The sequence below is a fragment of the Varroa jacobsoni genome, unplaced genomic scaffold, assembly GCF_002532875.2.
Source record: "Varroa jacobsoni isolate VJ856 unplaced genomic scaffold, vjacob_1.0 scaffold_924, whole genome shotgun sequence".
NCBI lineage: Eukaryota > Metazoa > Arthropoda > Arachnida > Mesostigmata > Varroidae > Varroa > Varroa jacobsoni.
Window position 1 is genome coordinate 225890 of NW_019213826.1, and position 22430 is coordinate 248319.

The 22430-nt window shown below is 41.4% G+C and overlaps 1 protein-coding gene across 3 annotated transcripts in view; it reads right to left on the minus strand.

The window, feature by feature from the left end:
- The window catches only part of LOC111265034 (uncharacterized), a 69244-nt gene extending 46887 nt beyond the window's left edge, over positions 1–22357 (minus strand). The window contains exons 1-3 of one of the 3 annotated variants that reach the window (XM_022841370.2): positions 10826–11702; positions 10291–10521; positions 1096–1379 (exon numbers count right to left, since the gene is read on the minus strand). In XM_022841370.2, the coding sequence (XP_022697105.1) occupies positions 1096–1378 (283 nt within the window). In that variant the 5' untranslated portion in view covers position 1379; positions 10291–10521; positions 10826–11702. Of the gene's footprint in view, positions 1–1095; positions 1380–10290; positions 10522–10825; positions 11703–19597; positions 19812–20916 lie in introns of those variants that run through there. The other 2 variants (XM_022841369.2, XM_022841367.2) reach the window with 2 other exon arrangements.
- Positions 22358–22430: the final 73 nt, after the last annotated feature.

The following is a 22430-nucleotide window of genomic DNA, read 5'->3' on the forward strand; positions in this document are numbered from 1 at the left end:
GTAGTAGCGATGACACTGGAGGAACTAGAGCGTCTAGCATGCTTGCAGAAGACTATAATAAAAATGATGAATTTCATCATTACTTTTTTCTAAGCCAAACACAGACCGAGCGACGATCGACGAGGCATGGAGGTAAAATAACGGTTAGTTACAGCTGCTATTTCGATAATGAAAAAATAGAACGCGTGCAATTAGTACTGTCGTCGGCGTTTTACAGCACAGAACATTGGGGTTGAATGGGCGAAAGTCTGATAGAGGACAGGATTCGTGGTAAAGCGTTAATCTAATGCGAAAGGTGGCACTTTCAAATAGTATCAATATATCAATTGTTTAGGATATGGTCTATGAAGTGAAAATGGAAGAAGGCAGATTTTCGTATTGCTAAAGAGCGACGTATCGCGGTTAGATTGGTTAGCTTAAATAGCAAAATTGAAGACAAAGACGCCTCTTGACTTAGTTCTAGTGATGTGGACCTTTGTCAATAATTTTATGCCAGTCAAGTATTATTAATAGGAGCTCGTTAAAGAAGGCAAAAAATACCAGTTCTATGAGAGAACTACCTACAAAGGAACTACCTTGCATCGTATGTAGAGAGAACTGTTTATTTCGAATTAGCCGATAGCCGTTCGGTTAATTTTCTGAAACTTTAATAAAGAAAACTGTTGGAATTCTTGAATTACTTAAATCAACTTACAGTACCAGGAAATTCAGGAAGTCGTTCTATTCTAACCGCTGTAAGTCATCATTAGACTAACATGCCCGAATTATGACTATTATTATGCTTCTGTAATTTTTCTCAAACCTCGTCAATCTTTTGTTTAAACTAGTATGCATACAGTAATAAGGCTGTAGAGGATAATTTGAATCTCTTTATATAATAACAAAATAGTTACCTGTTTCTAGTATGTAACGCATTAGCAATCGCCACTGTTCCCTTTAACCTAGAGACATGCTACTTTGTCGGGTCACCGTCTCGTCATATTATAGGTAAAATTTTCAATTCTTTCTAAGCATACCATATTTATTTTATGGCATAAATAAACATTCTATATTAACATTTTCCCCGTGGGCCGTTTAAGCATTCGATCGGCTTACCGGAAAACGAATACGACTTCGATAGTAGCCCGTTGCAAACAGGAGTAAAGTCAAGTTCGCCCAGCCCTGAAAGTTCAGGCAGCGGACGCTCAGGTGGTAGTTCTGGACAAGGTCGATCGAAGGAACTGCTGAAAGCTGGAATCGAGAGATGAGCCAACGTGAAAGGGCCCCGGCGTGATGCCACACCGCCGCTTGGTCGAGCGGGTACCCCACCGCCTCCGCCTGAACCTACGGCTATAAAAGCTGGCCTTGCCATAGGCGTACCTTCGCCACCACCCGACATTCTGCAATGACAACAGAAGATAAAGTTACTTTTAGATGTTAGTTATTCAACTATAATAAACAAAGTAGATAGCAGGTATGATAGAAACATAGACGCTCTTATGAGGGTGAAGAACGTAGTAGATCTGAACAATTTTTGATAAAGCTCTCGCTTCACCATAAGAGGCGTGATGGTTTACGGACACTGTTAAGAGATGATAAGCGCTCCTCTGGACCAGACTGACTAATCACTATGAGACTGTAATTAATTAAATGAGTAAAATGCAACAATTCCAAGCCTTTCATTCAACCAACAAAGAGGTCTAATAATGGTTGTCAGTTGTCGACTACGGAAGCGCAGCCAGGTAATGCTCTCTGTAGCAAATCCTACTAGTAACCTTATTTCAAGATATCTTAGAGATTTATGTAAAGATTATCGAATTGTTCTTGAGCAGGTAAAAGACTTTTTATGGTTTGATCTAACGTATGTGTAAACAAAAACGAAGTTATATAAGTACAAAAAAAATTACATAACGGTCGTTGTTTATTGGTTAAAGAGCCTTACTATTTTCATTCAAAGTGCTTATTAGATCCCTTTTTTATCTATCGATCATTTACAAGGATGTATTTGCTCTTTAGATCAATGCCCTGGAAATAAATTGCTCAATCTTTGTGTTCGGCTTCTAGATAGAATTCTTTACCGATGTTTCTATTAGAAGTATTTTTTTTTATCATTTGTTTGATCTAATATTGGCAGCATTTTGACGTCGATGAAATCGCTCAACGCAAAAGGGCAGGATAAGCCAAACTGACCTGTATTTCACAGCTTCCCCTGCTTGATAACTGACTTGCAAGTAATTTCGCTAAAAAACGATGCCCTAGTGCATCCTCGCGACACCATATGAGACATAAGGCTTATGCGACGTCTGCTAAGGTCAGTGGACTTTATCCCTTGGTCAAGGCTTTCAGCGTAGAACTTCTGGCTGTTCATATCATTCGCTACTTTCTAGTTTGCTTTCGATTGCAGGCATTTCTTACTTCCGTACATTGAGTGGACTGCTACGCCGCCTTCAGGCAGAGACACCCATGCCGAACATGGGACAAAAGACGAGCTCCAGCAAATGATTAAAAAACGTGAAACTTAAAATGCTCAAAGTATGCGTGATTGCATTACTTCAATAATGTTCTTCAGGTATTATTTCTATATTGTTCTGTCTACTCAACTTCGTTTGAATAGCTTGTTCAGCTACGTTATGGCTTATGAGTAGCGCCCTCACTAATCTGACGGTATTGTGGTTCATACAGTCTTTCATTCTTGGCCAGTTTGTCCTTCTTGACAACAGCAGGCCATTCAAGGCAGCATATTGGTTTTCCGCTTTTTGGTTGTTGAAGGGGCCGGCCTCAGCAGAAAATCGGCACTCCTATTTTCGCTATCGGCAACAATTTATAAGAAAACGCGCGTTCGAAACTGAATCTACATGCCATGTATAAATGTAAAATAAGTAAGAGGCTAGCTGGCATCATTATGGCCGATGCAGACTCGTCAGAAGGGACGGTCCGTATGAGTCCACCCGGCTGTTTACTGTTGTGCCTGACGGTTTACTGTCGTTGGTGCCGTTGTTGGCCAATTGTACGTGTCGCAGCAAAGCCATGGCCGACCTCTCTACCCCTGCGTGCTGCGTTGTACCATATCGCCTTTCACGGGCGGTACTGGCCGTGTTTACATTGGCCTCGCGAAGCCGTGGGCTCGTTGCCGGGCAATTATAATGAGCATCTACAGCCGATTCTACTTGCCGTTGTGTGGCTGACTGGATAGATGGTTCTTGCATCCGACCGCCGCGTACTTATAAAATTTTTAAACGGCGCCAGCGACAACGGCGGCTGCATGAGTCGTCACAGCAGATCGATGTCCACGGTTAACGAGTTAACAGACCCCGAAACAACGAGTACGGGCAGGCAACAGACCGACAAACCTATAGACGACAGAACCTTGTCGATCTCGAGTAGAACGGAATAGACTTTTACTCAGATTGACTCGATATATAAGAGTTGAAGAAGAAAAAAATTTCCAGACTATAGAAATGGCAGACGAAGCAAAAACTTCACGGACTCACGACCATGCGTGCTGCCTCTTTCGCCAACCAACCAACTAATCGTTTGCAAAAGACACATCGCAGGCACGTCGAGACTACTGTCGGTGCCGTCGCACCGGCCTAAAGCTGGCCTGCACAGCGAAACCGTTCCTCCGGAAACTCACTTACCCGCACGCTTACATATGTGCCTCATATATTCGTTGCACTCGAAGAGCCGCATCAATGATAGAACGTACTAGAGATAGAATTAGACCGGTAACGGCTGTAGTGGCAAAAGGCTCTTACTGAGCTGAAATCGTTGTATCATTTGGAGAGTTTTCAGGAACGCGTTTTAACCAGGCGGAATAAACCGTTACGCTAAAAATAGTCTGGGCACAGGTTTCTTTTGATGACAAGCAGCCGTGTTAGTGGCTCATACAAATAGATATTCATCCCGATTGGCTACGTAAAATTTATAATCCCTGAAGGCATTGGCATTATCAGAAAATGTTGTACGGCGTACATGCCTAATCTCAGCAAAGGGTATTGAAAAAATCAATTTTTTGACAGGCACGACTTCACGTATCGAAGAAAGTCTTTGTAGAAGTTTTGAAAGCAGCAAAAGCAGTGATTTTATTAAATAATCTATAGTTTCTTGCAGCATAAAGCTAGTATTAACTTCTACGTTCAAATATTATCGAGTAAATTTGACGTGCCTGAACTAATGATATTGGATTTTGCAAAATTGCCCTTTTTGGGATAGGAGCTATGATTGCAAGTATCGGTATATACTCCTCTGTGCTGTTCCTCTATTCGTCGAACGAATTGGGTTGTTTGTTTGTTAAATAGAATTTAATCTTTCCGAAACTCCTGGAAATGGTTATTGTGTTTGGCGGTTCATTTACCAGTGGCCAGTATAGAGGACAAAGTTAAGTAGACCCAGGTTTTGTATCCGAAAAAATCGATGGTAAGTTTAGAGTGGCAGACAGTGCGTTCATGTGGTAATAAAATATTCAGTGTTTAATTTTCACTATGTATTTTACCGAATCGAAAATTCCACGAGCCAAGTTATATATATATATGTGTGTGTGGGTTATATGTATATATGCACTTCACCATCGTAATAAGGGCTGGACATTTAAGTACGACATTTTGAACTGTATATTAATTGTTATACGGATAGCTTACCAAAACGGCAATAAAAATCGATCGGAATACGAATGCTGCCTCCGTAGTATAGTTACCGACGCCTTTGGGCTGTATATTATCGCTCAAGATATTTAGGTGCTCTGAGCAAATCAAACGTTTAAAAAATCTTTAAAGATCATTTCAGTTGTTTGAACGAACTCTCAAAAGAGCAAAGAGCCTCGAGGGTTGGGGTATCAAACGTTGTCTTCTTGGTTAGGTGACTGTTGAAGAATTTCGTTTTCTTGGAATGATAGAAGTTGTTCGACGTAAAGTCTGTTGCTAGCAATGAAGGCAGGGCATGTTTTCCAGAATACTGCAAGAACTTTCAGGAAGTGAGAGATTGACCTGTGTGTTCGTAGAATCAACGAAGATCGAATTGATGTGCTAAGCGTTTATCCGTTGGTAGCAACGTTATCATCCGCGTTGCCTCTTTGAAGCAATTTTTTGGGATGGTTCTTTCCTGGAGAATTGCGTATGTCGTTCCATGTCTTTGTGTGGTCACATCATACGATTTTCTATATTGAAGATTTATTCTTCATTCCATGCCGTACTTCTATGCGCTCTCTAGCAACCTCCGTTAATTTGAGCAAGCCGGAAAACATCCAAAAACCTGGAAGTTTAAATCGTACCTGCACTCTCCTCTATGGTATTGTAAGTAGGAAAAACTAAGTTCAGCTATGTGCTTATTTTAGTAAAAAATCAAATGTAGCTTATCTAAAATACATATTTTCTTGATTCATCAGCTTTTGTCTATTATAAGAAAGCATTCATAGTGCACGCTTTCAGAACGTTCTGTTTTGCTGATTTTTTTTTTTTAACTTCGTATTACTTCACTTGCAAAATTTTTTTACGCATGAGTGAGTGTTCGCGTCCTGGTTTATCTAGGCATATATTTGTGTCTCCAAGCTTAAAATATTTGTTTATTATTATATATATTATATCGTTCAGCATAAACCGTGACGAGCATTAACATCGTACCTCAAGATAATACTATTTCTCTCAGTATGCGACATTTTGTAATGCTGTTGTTTCTATGCTCATACCATCTCAAATCTGAGCCGGTTTACTCTGATATTGTAATTCGAACTCTTAGGACAAGAAAATAAGGAAAGGACATAAAAAAAATTAGACACATTTTCAGAATGACTTATGAGTATAAGTGTCATTTTGAACGGACAGCGCCGGAAAAAACTTTTCCATAAAAATCTTGTATTCGGTGAAGGTTCCACGAACAGGAACCCCGTGAGTCGTTGGCTCGAAACATCCCGGGAAGAAAATCCTCGATATGAAAATGCCCTTGCAAAGCTGATTAACAAAAAGCTAGAAGCTGTGTTTGAAGCCATCCATGTTTTATAAGTGTCAACACTTAGGCTTGATGTCTAAAAAAATTCTATGCTTATTCAGCTCAATTATTAAGGTAACAATTATGAGCTAATGGATGCCGCCCGACTTGAACGAGGATCAAAAATAGAGACGTAGAAATGCTGGCTCCTTTTTACTCAGAGGTTACAACATTGATTCATTCTTGGCTCGAACGGTAGCCTGTGATGAATAATTGTCCTTCTGCGTTAATCGCAGGCGGTTACTTTATCGAACAGAAGCAACCGAATTGGTGCGTCGTCACCCTAAAGGAGACGTACCGTTACAAAAGTTTATAGTGTCTAGTTTGTAGTAGTTAAATTATTATCTGTTGCAGCTTCATGAGCCTGAATTCGTCGATCATGGCTGAAGCGCACAGTTGAAAATTGAAAAAACCCCAGATTATCGGTTTTTTCAAAAAAATTATGTATATATTGTTATATATTTGACAAACTACTTAGAAACGGATAAGGCGTAAGACCCATGTCCGCAATGGAACATTTAATAAATAGCGTGGAAAAAGTCGTATTGCCATTAAAGCTACCGTTTCCGAACTAATCGAGACATGGACAATCGAGCAGAGACCTAGAGGCTGCAGGTTGCGTCCGAGGCTGATTTATCTGACGGCTTCGTGAAACGCCATCGTCGCCGAAGTTTATAGCCTTTGCAAAGCTTGCACGTAAGTACAGGGTACCTTAATATATGGCTGAGGCCAAACCGTCAATAAGGACAGCCGTGGCTTGCAATAGGCCAGGAATCTACGTCCTCTGTAATAAGCTTTTTTTTCTAACCCAGTCATCTCACTGTTAACAGGAGCTGGATGAAAGGTATTAACGTAACATAAAATGCAATCAGATGCAAAACTCCACCGCGAAATTCGAAAATGTTGAAGTGACCGGTATCAAGAGAATTCAGCGTCAGAACTTTCCTCTCACTAGGACGACGTCATCCTGATGTACAAACCAATTCGTCTCGAATTAACGTGAACAAAACGCCATTGCAGGCTACACGAGCCCAGGCTAAGGCCGCAGCTATATTCTATTATTTTAGGCAAAACGGTGTAGCGCGTATAAGTTTTGGGGGTATATTTCAGAGAAATGATGGCTCGGTGCTAGAATTGTTTACGCCTGAAACGTTGCAGCGCGGTGCGTGCATTCTGGTGTTCGCTTCGATTCATGAGAACCTGTCATTAGGAACGCGATCTGCTGCAGAAGGCATTAGGGTGCATGACAACGAATATATAGGACGTCATCGTAGCAGAAGAGGGAAAGTCCCTATTCAAGGAGACGAAACAAACGACACAGCGTTCCACGGGACGTACGATTGCTGCGAATGATAAGACAATCTCGTTGCACCAAACGCTAGCAGGCTGTCAATCGCTTACCGTAAGCGTTGGCCTCTGCACGCGGTAACTATTTGTTTTAGGTACACGCCAGGATACCGTTAGTTTTGGGTGTGGTGGTGGTGCTGGTGGCGCTACTGCAGCATCGCTCACAGTAAAGATGATCTTCCTTCATACACCTTTTTGCTGCTATCGATGCCGTGATTGTCGCTGCGTTTATCTTATAAGTATAATCTTATAATAAGGTAGTATGCAGTAGTTTACATTACGGTCAATCAGTGTGGCCATATGGCCGATATCTGCCTGCTAGCTCTAATGTCTATTGGGGTACACGACAGTCATGTCGGGGCTTCGTCTGGTTTTCTAGTTACACTTATCATCGTTACAATAATCAGCAACACTGAAAATTACTATTATTATCATTATTTTTATGTCTCTCTTTCTTTGAGCTTCTCTGGCAATTCGACCATTAGATAGGTAACGCGGACATGATGTGGACATTGAGAAATCATCTATAAGTCGCGCCCCGCGATTTTACAATCCCATAGCATATTGCCATATCCAGAAGCACCGTAATGATGATGCTCGTCAGTGCTATGACTGTTAAGGGTTACAAATAGAAGTTATCATCGGATCTCAACGAGCCGATGAGGCTGATAATGATCATGTTAGCATAGTTATTTAATTTTTTGGATCCACGACCAATTGACAGTCTGAAAGCTCGCGCACCATGTTACCTCGTGTTGCTGGGTGGGAAAATACCATGTGGTATGCCATAATAATTACCTTAGTAGGGCAAATCGTCGCCAAAGATGACATGTTTCAGCGTCAGCCGTTTGCATCAGCTGTGGGGGTCGGTAATAATGCTAGAACGAATCTCTGCCGTCGATCGAAAATATGACGAAGTGCGGGAGCCACGGTAAGATCTGGATTAAAAGTTGGCTGCAGTAGCGAAAAGAGATAACGAAAGTACCAAATCAATATTTTCGATTTTCATTCTTTCTCTGTTTGCCTCGGTACCTCATAGCATTTACGTTAGTGACTGTGGTGGCCTGGATGTAGGGCGAACATACAACGATAACACGCGACGACTAACGCAGTTGATGTCATCTGGGTTGGACCACCGCTGAATTGGAAGCCAGATGGGTGGCTGCAGAGGCAGAACTGAGGCTGACCACAGCTTGGCAGTGTCCAGTCGCAGCCTCAAGGCAACAATATCTGTTCACTGAACAAGCTTCCCGATGTACATGCAAGTGTACATATGTATATAAATTACACGTACGCATCTATACGATGCAAAAAGCGAAAGTTATATTTAATAGCTCATTCTCGTCGTACGATCATCATCGTCACCATCATTGCTATCAGCAGCCGCGACCCGGTGTGAAACACTCGGGCTATTCGTTGATTTATTGACACTTCGTCCGTCGCGCATGCGTCAATAACACTTCTTATGACCTAAAGTCATTCACGTGTTGTCGGATCTACTGCGAGGTGCGACCAAAAAAATCCTGTCTCCCTCCGTAGACTGTTGTTGGGTCCACAGACCTGCGCGATCCATCACACACCGTCATCACTCAAATGTTTATAGAACTACGTTTTGATCTAGCTGACACGTGGTACGTACAGCTACGTTGGTTGTTTGATTATTATTGTTTATGATTGAAGTAACAAAAGGAAATGAACGAAATTATCATCTTGTAGTGAGTACACTTGCGACTGTGGCGACACACACATATATATATATATATATATATATATATATATATATATATGTTAGGGAAACAAAGCTAATTTTTCCAATCGTGTAATGCTTTCTTCCGATAAATGAAAAACTATCGTAAATTAGCATAATGAATGTAACCTTATTTCGTACCTATTGCAACCTTAGCGTAAAGTGGAAATCGGCTCAGGACAGAGTCGGATTCGTTTTCGCTCTTTAGTTGCCGAGAAGAGTCTGATCGGGCACCTATTGGATCACGTTCAACGAAGTTATGCCTGATCAGTTTTCCGTCCATCATAAAAGCCAAATAACGCTAATGAAACTGTATGAATGAGACACTGAACAATAGAACTTTCCGCCGCGGTCAGTCTGATTATTATTGTTAAAGACAACATAGAAAGCAATGGCTAAAATACATAGATCGGACCACCCATATGGAGATGCAATCTAACAAAGTGGTAATAATCACTTCGAAAAATTTCAAAAGAATTTCCGAGTATCTTTGTCACATTCAGCCCACTGTGGGGCATCGCTGGGCCTATGGAACTGTGCGACCTGGCTTCAAACCCCTGAAAACGAATACGGATCCGGGCAGTTCTTAGCTCACAAGCTCTGCCAATAGGTTTATAAATTTCGCTCTGCTGTAATCGTTGTAAATTGACTTTCATTTGCGAATTTATTATTGATATACATTTTACTTAAATTTTCACTTATTTGTACACGTTTGTAATCAGGGAAACCTGAAACAAAGGCCTTGTACTTCATCCGAATTCCATCAAGAATGTTTTTCTACACAAGCGAAAACTATGCCTTACCTAGCTAATATATATCGGTTTATTTCGGATAGTTGAATACAAAAACGTAGTCTCGACTCTTTCAACTGTTGCCATAACACAGAGGTCTTCAAACTTCATCCGTATAGGAGTTATAGGCGACTGCATTGTTACCACACTCTCGCTCAGCTTGACAGGTGCAGCTTTGGTACACGTACGATATAGCCTGACATAAAAAGCATTTATATATAAAATGTTCGTAACGTCTGTGTTGTGAGGTAACTAAGAAAACAACGTCTATAAAACTGTCAAATGCTAAAACATATCTAGAATAGCGTGACATAACGCTTTCTAAAACTACATGTACATCTAACGACATCGTATCTCGGTGGTAAAAGACAGACAACCGTATGTGTAGTTAAATTCACTTTCTATCTGTGTGTTTTGCGCGTATTTAAATTTTCGCGGAATTTTTACCCTTATTCACGCGGACACGGTAGGAAGCTGCGTACAGGTCCAACACAGAATGAACTGCTAACGCACGTTCGTCTGATCACCCTAACGAACGCTTTTCAGGTTCTTCGGCGTTGTCATCGAAAAGATCAGGACTCCTTTATGCAATCAGCTGACTCAAATCGTGCGTCAATCAAGAATATCGCGCCGTTGCATGGCGATGTTTCCACACATCTCCGCCATCGAACAATTCAACTAAAATTGATTATCCAAGTTAACATTATTGGTATTGGCCGCTTTTAAAAACACCAACCACAACAACAACAACAACAACAACGGAGTATCGGACCGCGTTCGCTTCAAATACCTGGGCCAAGCTAAGTCAGTTGTTTGAACTTTAATCTAGTGCAGCTGGCACCGCAGATTGTTCCCGTTAAGCCCTGCAAATATGGCAGGTACAAAATGACTCTAAGCAATGATACGGAGTGAGAGAGCGAACGAGAGATTACTAGATATCACTATTACGACGAGGAGATTGTTTGTAGTAAAAATTTCGTACCTTAAACTGGAAAGTCAATACGACGCTACTCTTATCGTCGTCATAGGCTAATTTTTTGCCACTGAAAACAAACGTCCTATCCTGCTGCGTTGCTTCCAGTGCGTCCAGTGTCGTAGCGTTTTTCGTTGTTGTTTTGCTCGTACGTCGAGCTGATGGTCTGTTGTTACTGTTGCTAAGAATTGTTCACGGCTAACAGGCAACGATCAAAATCGGCATCAACGCAATTTCGACTACTTAATGGCAAAGGTGGGCAGTACTCGGAAGATGTACGGCCAAGACTGGCCAATTCAAAATATAATCACGCGAACCGTTAAGGGGGTAACGGCACCCCCGAGTCACAGCAATAACGATGGCACTATCAATAACCACTAACACAACGATAAAAGCCGCGCAGCAACAAAGGACCGCAAGAAAGAGCAGACCGCTAAACTTAAAGAGTGGGAGCAAATACTGGCGAACAGAAATGACACAAACGCCGATCAAGTTGACAATCATGAGGACCCAACCGAAGCTTGTCACTTTATAAAGAGGAAGAGACTCGTCATTAGTCAACATCAATCACGAATACGTGACACTACCACAGCTTATATAGTGGCTGGACCGAGATTTCAATGAGATGACACGTCACCGACCCACGAGGGTGAAGGACTCGTTGGAGGGAGCGATGACACGGAAATCCGGGTCTCAATGAGCAGTGGGTTTATCAATAGTTGATTAATATTGAATAGATCTCGTATGGGTAATAGGCTTGTTCGAGGCATTTGGCTTGGTTGATTTTTGAGATGTTCAACTTGTCTTGCAGTTCTATTAAAATGATGAGTTATTAATTATTTTGTCTCATAGTCTTAGCTTAAATTTAAACAGAACCTTGAGCAGTTGATAGTGACGATATTTCTATGAAATATTTTATTATATACGTTATAATTGGTTGACATTTTCTCAAAGCTAACGACCATCTTCTAACCCTACCTACGTCTTTTTAATTTCCTTCAAATTAACCAATTGCTGCTATCCGCTTAATCTTACGCTTATGACTTAAGAAAGAATTCGTAAGAAAAACCACACAAAACAGAAACAAGAAAAAAAAAAGTTTATAATTTTTTGTCCGAGACTAATCTGAACAAGGGTGAATTTCGTAGGAACGGTGGGATATTTTCTTTTGAAATTAAATTAAACTGATAAACAAACGAAGCGATTTTCATAACCTATGATACCTTATACAATGTTGATAATATTATAACGACCCACTAGGCCGATCGCTAACAGAGATGTGACGCTAAATTATTCAACGGCTTCGGCTTTCCGCGCGGCCGGTATGTCAACACTGGACGCCGGCCTTTCTCGGACTTTTTGTGGTTTTGCCAACTGTTATCTGTTTTTGGCATGTAGAATTTTCGCTTCGGCCTCAGCCAAATGGGTTACGATCGATTGAGCTGACAAATGATTTCTTAGATTAACTTCACTGTATATATATATATATATATATATATATATATATATATATATATATATAACTTGGCAAACGCTTTAGTTGTTAAATTTGGATTTGATCATGCACGAAACGAAGTAAAACGGCTAGAAAATAAAGTGCGACTATTGTCTCCTGTTATACGTATAGAAAAAATTGTTATACAGTTTATGGGATTACGGCGGGTTATAAAGCCCATAACGAACAGTCTTCGTATGTGAAAGCTGAAATAGGTAGTCTAGCACAAGATCAAAGGTTGGTCGATTTTTTTGAACTAACAACGAAAATCTATGATGAATACGTTGTGTACCTATGATTGCGCGAAGCAATTTTTGAAACGAAGATCGTTTTTGAAGTCGATTTTTTAATTAAATCCGCGACAGTATTAAAGGAGAGTCGTCATCGATGCGCCTTCCCAAGACCAACTGTTCCTCGGGTCCGTGCTAGTCGCTGTTATACTATACCATTTTAGAAATATACAATAAAAAGTTCCAGAAAACTTGATGCTATTTCCGTTTTTTCATTTTTCCTTTCATGGAAGCGATTCTAGCCTTTTCAAGTTAGGCGTACGCTTGTTAGTCGATAGGTTTTAACAGTTGTGTACTGAATGGCATTTTAGTGATACTGACTTCAAACACGATTTTACAAATTCCACTTGCCTCTAAGGCAAAAACCGTTCAGTGTTCACCACCGCTGTTCATAGCTATAGATGAGGCACGATACTCCCGCCCGTACCACGTCTATGTAGTTGCATCTCAAATCTAACTTAATGCATAATGTGCTACATTTATTTGGTACAGTCGAACCGTAGACACACACAATGTGTTTACATTTACCTCATCCAATGTTACCAATGAGGGTAATGTGACGAAACAAAAATTCTAACGCACAGGGCTTTGTTTTTTATTTTTTTTTTTTTTGGGCAGGAAATCTTAGCACATTCGCTAAACTGATCACACAGAGGATCAGCCTAATTACGACTAGTAGTAGGTAATATATGTAGACGAATGGTCTGGTACTCTAAGTCATTACACTATATTCTATATCGTCTCCTCGCGCGTTCTGCGTATAGTAATACGAAATACAAGCTGGATGAAAACAATTCGTAAATATGATATATGAAAGGTTCTTGGTAGTTTCTCTGTCTGCGTTGGGTATGATAAGGGAAGCGGTGATTTTAAATGGGCTTTTCAGACATCCGTCCACGACTGGGCGCCGTTTTTCCTAGGACAAAAAAAAAGAAAGCAAAATTTTCGTACTTGAACAATGCGACTGAACTATCGAGTTATTGACAAAACGATAGTGTCGAAGTACATTTACACGTTCGTGTCAATATGCACTGGATAGTCGGAAGTTTGCAAGTATCAGGATCGTCACATTGTCAAGTTGTTGTGATCCTTATCGGTCAAACGAAGCACTGAATTACGTCCTAGCAAACTAGTGGAATGTTTGAAAGCTTCTTATTGTGACTGGTGCATAAAAGCTCGGCACTTTCGTTTGTACTGGCAGGGCCTTGGGTGAGGTGTAGAACTTCATGGTCACTGTGTTGCGTCTAGAACTATGAATCAACGAAATGACGCCTACTACATCGGACAATACAGCCTGTACGGCATAAGAGCTATTTACCATTTACCAGTCCCTCATTCACTGATATCGTAGATGTACGAGTGATTGTATGGGCATGTGGGAGCAATTACGTTTGAGCCTTATTGTCGTTGAGGAAACCTGGCCTATATTTTTTTTACTTGATCGAGTAACCGCAAGTCTCTTTATGACACTCAACAACAATAATCAACCCTCTTATAAACATCTCCGACTGTAACTTCCAGGTAATTCTGCATTCGTCCCAGGCGACGAGGCCATAGAGTACTTCTTGCTTTATCGCGGGCCTCTTTCTCGTTCGGCACATAAATAAAGTCCGCCTTATCCACTTAAACAACAAAAGTTGTGCATTCCAGGCCCAACTAACTATATGTGAACTCTATCAATGAACCAGTCGCCAATATCCGACCCAATTGTTAACCGATTATTTTAAGTGGAAAGGCAATAGCGGGCCTAGAATAGTCCGCGTCGTAGACTGAATCGGCATTTACGACGACAGCAATGGCAGACGAAAAAAAAACGAACATAATAAAACGGATTCGAACAAATCGTAGTAGAAGCGTTCGATAGGGGCATACTTGAGCTATCCTCCCCCCTTTCTGTTTGACTTACAATCGCTTATAGCCGACCAGGTCCAGCAGCACCGACGCCCATACAAAGACCGCACACGCTATAAAATAGCATAGAAGTAATAGTAATAATGAAGGTATTAAAAATGGCGGTAATTGTCCCGGCAAGCGAAATCGACGAGAATAACAACGACTGAAGCAAACTATTTTCCAAACAGTCAAAAAAATTGCTAAAGACGAATGGAACAAAAAAGACGAAACCAAATGAAAAGAATTCCATACGAATACTCTGTCCCACGAAAACGAAAAGGACGACGAAAGTCTGGTTGTGGCTGAACTGCCGCCACCGTCGCGGGCGGCCACCCTCAACAGCCAGCCGCCCCATTACCATTTACGGCCGGAAGGGGTTGCGACTGCATCTGTGTTTTCTCTGCGGCCGCCGCCGCCGCCGCTGCTACTAAAACTGGTGACTGGCTGAAATGTGATGGCGTAGATGAACGCGGCAAGCGCGAATGGAGAAAAAGACTCCCCAACCTGTCGCAGGCACGGTGACGCACCGAGCGTCAGCAGGCCGTTAGCGGCGATAAACTGACAGAAGGAGGTCGCACGTTCGACGTACAATACAATACTACGAGACAATAAATGCATTACGTATAAACGGCAGTTGAGTGTAAACGTAACGTGGGCGAACGCTGCATCAGCGTCGCAGTACAGACTGTGGCCTGTAAAGTGTGCTCGAGCTACGCGAATTGTGTTGATACCTTGATGATGACATGGCGCGTGGCTAAGTATCATGGTTTAGCTGGTATTAGAGACAGCCGCTGTTGGCTGTTGCTGTTGTTGGTTGCGTAGCAGCTCAACATCGTTGGTGACTTCAGAGACGTTTTCTTGCACAACAGACGCCACCTTTGCACCTTCATTGTCGGCTTCATTCTAGTTGAGCGGTTGGTTTGTTCTATTTGAATGGATTGAACTGCTACGCATACGGATCACTGCTCTGGCCGCCACAAAGAATAGTGACAATCAGCCTGAGACCAACGGAACCGATCACGACAGCAGCCCACTGCAAGAGCAGACAACTTTGACACGCTTCAACGTTATTGTATTTTCCTAGTCAATGAGTTGCCTTTCCTACCATGCGCCTGTTACACTTCGTATACTCTCTTCTCTCACTGTAGCGTCATCGTTGTATATTCTGCTGCGTTATCTATTTCGTTTTTTTACTTTTCCCTCGTCAGGGAACTTCTCTTTAGTGGCCTGGTAAGTCAGCGACCAGAAGCAGCGACGGATCGGATACGACCACGTTTGTTATATGTTGTGAACTAACAATACGCTATCGTAGTCGAGGGCGAGCCAATCAATCGATTGCGGTAAGGTAGTATCGCATGTAGTGAAAGAAACCTGCGCCGTCCATGGTTACTGTTCATTTATTAAGAGTGTATGAGAGCTGCATAGTCCATGCGGCCACACAGAAAAACCACTTTAGAGACCTCTCTGCAGGTATCCAACATGCTTTCCAGTTGGAGGTAGTTCTGTCTCGGTCTTGCCGACGCTGCACCTGCTGTCTCTGGGTCGGACATAGATCAAAATTAAAATTAGCCTCTGGAAGGGGCAGTGCTTTCCACGATTGCTCCTTCGTTTAGTGAACTAATAAAAGGCCAACGTTTCGTTTGTGTTGCTCGATCTCTTATTGAAAATCAACGCCAGAATAAGACTGGTGCGTTCATGTTCGCGCATCCGCAACGCCAATTCAGACACATATTTGTCTTAAGTAGACAACTTTGAAACTTTTCCCTATGAAAAAATGTAGTAATAATTATTATAATTTCACAAAAGTTCATCAGGCTGCTCGATCTTACAGTGTCCAATACCTACTTTTAGACCGTTTCCAGACTCCCCTAAACCGTCCAAAACAACACAGAGCAATCGTTACAGATCAATGTTATTAAGACTAGCTTTCTGTTTCTGTTCGGCTGTTCGTCTAGAATTAAGAAAGCTTAACATTAAGCCACGATGTGGTTGAACCTTTGGCCTGTTTGTTTGCTACTGTGCCTACCGGCCCGTACCCTGCCAAGTACCTGCTAGTGGCGCCTGTATACCCAACTCATTCTACAAAAACAATGATCTCCGAAGCTGGCCAATGGTTAAAATATCGTACACGTATACTGATCTTAACTTTACTCATCTAGCTACTAGTAGACCATAGCTATTTTTAGCTATGACTTTTACTGCATTTTACTGATTACCAAACACTGAAGAAGATTGGCTATAGGTCCGTCTCTTCTAGAGGAGTGCCGTGATTCGTTAACAAACGATTGACGACACGCGTCGCCGCAAACAGTACCATACCATGTATTATTTTTAGGAAATACTGAATGCAAAAGCCTTCGCACAGTTTCAAGGTAGTATGACCACGTCATCAATCGATGGCAGACACGTAACTGTTTTCGGAGGAGTTTACCTAGCCCGTAGTTGAACGAACGATATTTCTTCGAACATAGTTCAACATGCGATATCAAACACGTTAAACTGTGGCGAGCTGCCGCTTCCAGATTACTCGGAACTGTTTGCAATTAGAAGTTTTTCAATATGTCGCTATACACTGCCGTCATCGTGCTACACGACGAAATCTTTTGTGTTGGATTTCGTAACTCTTTCAACACCTAACTTACACTAACGGTTTCCACTTTGCATACGGATAGCGAACATTTTAACGTTTCCGGAAACACCGTTCAGTTGTTTGGCGCTGATGATCTTCGAATCCAATTTACTTCTGATTTTCTTTTTTTTACGCCTCAATTTACTAAAGGTATACCCTTAGGACAATTAATTGATTTAGAATTTCAGGAAGTGGTGCTAAGGTAATCATTGTAGATTACGTAGTGTAATTGGGAGGGGAGCTTGAAACCCTAAGAAAAGAACATTTCATAAAGCCTAAATGGAACATTTCGAATAGAGTTCAGATGCTCGGAAAGGTGCTTAAGTACTTGCTTCTAGAATAAACAAGGGAAGCTTGTGGTATCTGTCAGTATTGCTCTCGACAAAAATGGTCCCATACATTTTGTTTGATCCTCATAATAGCCGAAAATAGAGTAGGTCGATAATTAAGCTGTAGACTTTGTTTAAGTTTTTAACGTTACTGCTTTCGCTGTGACGGCTGGGGGCAAACTTGATTTTTTTTCCTTCGTTTCGGCCAGAAAAATTTAAATGTAATATCTCACAAATTGAACAGCCGTCAAATGCTGGTTTGACGCCCCTTATCGTGCCGAAAAAGAGCAAAACGCTTTTGAAAATAGCTACAAATCCTTCCACACACGAAAAATGTTTAAAATTAATTTACCTTTTTAAAATAGAAAAAAAAAGTTATCTGTGATAATGAATATATATCATGGTGAAATGTACGTAAGATATCGTTCTTCGGAAAGACAAATGTCTAGTATTTCGGGAAGCCGAGTAGCGTCGTAAAGATGGCCTAAAGAAAATACAATTACTGCTAAGTCGTCGTTCCAATACCCAAATAGAAGATATAGTTTGAAACCAGCATTGATCGTTAAACGTTTTTTCCGTGAGAAGTTAAGTTTATCATTTACTTTTAGTTAATTGGGCATGGGAGCTTCCTTCAAATTCTATTTCAAGTTGAGGTGCATAGCTCCTAGTGATGAGTTAGAGGCTAAGCGAACGCTTACTGGCCCCCTTCAGCTTCACGGCTGGTGAGTCACCCGTTGCCCTTTATGGAGATGCTTTAATCTGATTGATATTTGTCAAAAATTGCCAGCGCATTTTTCGAGGGTTCATTTCTCTTAATTCCGAGATATTGAACAAGCTAAATGGGAACCGAATCACAAAAAAATTATTATGACAAATACTTTGGTTGATGAAAAATCGCATAGGTTATAAGTTAATTGATTTTAGAAATTTCTGAAAGTTTGGAAAGATTTTTTTTTCGTACTGGAACCTTATATATGCTAAATCTTCGCTCCTTTCTTAGAAACGTCCAGTGCAAGAGGAAGCAGGCGAAGACAAACGAAATGTTCCGTAAGCGTGGCCATACGTACGCAACGACAGTTACGTGGAACTGAAAACTCAGAAAGTTGTTATTGAAGCTCAACACATTGATTGAACCCTCCACTAATGCCACCACAGGTAACATTTGCGATCAGCTATTCGAGTATGCTCGTATAGCACACAGCGTTCCGCACGGATTCTGTTCATCGTTCTACTTTCTAAAACTTACTTGCTTTCTCTTATTTCTTAATTTCTAAAACAAAGGCCATTTTCTAACACATGAGTAATAAAAAAATGAATGATATTTAGTTTATCTTACACGAAAGACCACAGTGCACTACAACTATAGAACCCTGTGATAACTGTTCATCGCACTTATCACCGACCAGTATAATTTCGTGTTTAAAAAGTGACGTTTTAAACGAAACCAATTCATGTAAATAGGTTCGAATTAATGGCCAGCACCCTCTTATCTCTGGGGGAAGATCTATCCGAACATAGGTACTTATATTACAATCTGTTTTTAAAAAAACTGAAATTAATTTTTGGATCGTAAGGTATTTTTGACGGAAAATTTTATGATTAAAGCTAATATGATGAAATTCCGTTACTTGCATAGAAATTAGACATAGAAAAATAGATTCTACGTACCTATGAAGAATGTCTAGGTCTTAGACATCGTGCTTTTATGTCTGGGACAAGAGAACTCAGTACTGCTAAGTTGTCAGTGGTAAAATCGTAAGAGAAGAAATGCCCCTGTAAACCAATACTTAACTATTTTTACGTAATATCTTTCCGAAACTCTTTTAGCTAACTGGAGTGTATTTTTCTGGTCATGAATCGCGCCCGTAAAAATCACCATGGTCCATCTCAGATAGACCAATTGATCCTGCAATTGACCCTGACTACAATAGTTCCTATAGAACACACAATATTACGTCGTAAAAGATCAATACATTTCTCATTAATGAATTTCAGGTTCTATAAAACATCGATTCTATCCTATGCTAGTAAACATATCCGAATCCTTGCTCCAATAGGCCAAAGCACACTGCAGACGTTGTTTGGCAACGATTAGTAATTGAAAAGCGAAAACTATAGCAGGTTTAAATCTTGAAAGGGGCTTACATTTTCAATGATAGTACATTTCGTGTCGTGGTGAACTTAATTAAAGGTTTCTTTACACGTTCCATGACTGCCGGCCCCTTAGACATATATCGGCGTCGCATGGAGAACGCATATCCTCTACACAGATCTGTTCAGAAAGATTGCTAGATCCGTCCGTGGTCAGTGAAGTCGATAGCACCGACCGACGCGCGTCGCACTCCGCCAGCTGTGTGGGCACGGCGAACCACAGAGGTGAACTGTCCTGTACTTCAGTAAGGACGAACGGACTCGGCCTTACTATTCGGAGATATATATGCCTACCTGTATATGATAACACAGTTGCGTTTAGCGTTTGCTATGTAATAGATTAAGCCTAGCTACGCTCAATGCCCGTCGCTAATATTAGTTGGGCTAGCTTACTTCCTCAGTCCTCAGTAATAAGCAGGATATTATTCAAGTAAAAGCATGGAAAGCCGTTCTCAAGCACTTTTTTTGGCACAACTCACCCCTAGGTTAGCACCCGTCAGACGGCAAGTGCCACCTAACCCACACGTTATCGGTTACAAACTGCCCAACAGACACGTACGGTACATTTACAGGGTAGGGATGCAACAGCTAAGAATGCCCCGTTACATCAGGTTTACACCTTCGTTAATATGGTTTGGACTATACCATACATTTTTCGATATTTCACACTCGTTCATTTTCGTTTTATTGCCGAACATGTTTACTATTGCTCAAATGATACGATAGACAACGAACTTTTCTCAATGGATTTAAGGAATACTTCCAGGTACGATTACTTCTGGGGCAAAAATCATCCTACAGAGCAAACAGGGTGCGAGTTTAGCCCCGACGATTGAACTTAGTACTGCCGAGACCACTATCTACGACTAATTGTTAACTCCGCTTTTATGCGACACTTCAAACCAGTTCGGATATCCGAACGATCAATAAAACGATGGCTTAAGTAATCCCGTTAGGGTTACACTTCGACTGTTCGATATTGGCAAAATCAAAAGTCTCCCTCTTAAAGATGAAACGCTGCGCTATAAGCAGCTTTCTACTTTTGTCAGTTTGACCATACAAAATGCTACATCAAGAATATATATCAAGCCAAATTTTCTGAGATTTTTTTTGGCGATTCTGACAAATTCTCATCCTACAATTGTAATGTCGCCATGTATAAATGTGTATCTATTTATTCTAGGACTTTATTTTGTTTTATGTGTGCAGTGGCTCCCAAAATGGCAGTTTTATCGTGAAAGATGACGATAATTAAAAAGCAAAATACGGTATTTGGTTGATTGTAGCAGTGTAGTAACACTTTCAACACCTACCTGTAAATGTCAGATAGCGGGTTTGAATCCACCTCCAATTCGGTCCGGGTGTTACTGTTTTTCTATTATTTGGCTTCCAAGTTCAATGAAAAATTACAGTCACTTAAGTGGATGTGCTTTTTCTTTTATTGGATCTGTATGCAGCATAGACACGGATGCACGTACAAGCCACCAAGCTCGTACTAACCAAACAACGGATAAGTTTTTGTTTTAAGGATGCTATAATGATATTCCTGTTTTTACAATTTTAGAAAAATTGACAACGATAGGATCAGGATGATAATGGTTGTCGATCTTTGTCAGTCAAATCTTGAATTGCCACTCTTCAGCGCGACGCACGTAATCCAAAGTGGACGCACAGGTAGATACATAAAGCACGGCAAGATAGACGTCATAGCACATATGAAGCACGTTAATAGCGGTAGTAGCAGCGATCGTAACGAATCAACACGCATCGAAAGGGATGAGCTGCTGCACACTACGCACAAACCTCACAATTACAAATGCGTAAATTCATTTGATTTGGTGGGCGATCCAAGTCGACTCAGTCCAGCTTAACTTACTAACATAACGATTTAATAACACAACTTACTTATAGACAGCTTCATCTAACTTCAATTGCTCAGTGTTTCGAGGATACGGTTTACGTTTCGGAGATAACAGAGATTACAATACACATGAGTTAAAAACAGGTAGACAAATGACAGCCATGATATACACACATCAGCAACAATACGCACGGCAATATGATCATGGCTGACGGCCAGTTTGGTCTCGAGGCCAGCTTCGTTATCGTCTGTAGGATCCCAAATCCAGACATGAGAATAGTATCAATGTGGTTAAAACGGTATCACATGTGGCCACTTGTCGCGATGTTTCCTTTAACATTTGCTAGGGCCGTACTGGGTGCTATTATAGTAGCTACAGAAACAATGGCTGCAAAACTCTACGTCGATTCTACCAAAAGGGGATTCTACCAATTCGCTAAGTCACGAAGGGGGCTACATAAATGACATCCTGTATAAAGACAAACAGCTACAATGGTCACGACGGTAAATAGCGGCTACGGGATGTAACAGGCGGTTCGGTTGCATCCCGAAGCAGAAGCAGTCTCACGGTATCTATGCGAACACAAGGGAGATGATCGCACGCATCTCGGCGTAGACAGCGCGAACCAGTCAACACAAGAAGGCATAGGGTCGGGAACTCGATGATTCTCTGAGGGGCTGATGAACGAACGGGCCAAGATCTGACGGCAGATGTAAGCTGAATAGGGAAGCTCAACCTATTCGCTTTACTAGCAGGCGCCTAGAACGTCAGGTACACAAAGGTCTCTCTGATTGCCGTCCAGGCTGTAGTCTCGGGGCAGAGTCCTGCGGGGGACAACCTTCACGGCGGGCGAGCCGCCTGCTCTTGCTGCAGCGTCGCCGTCACCCGCCAACAACTAACATAGGTCCAGGCCGTGAAAGCCTGGCTTATTGCTGCTACTTCTGGTGCCCGGAAAGCTGTCGGTT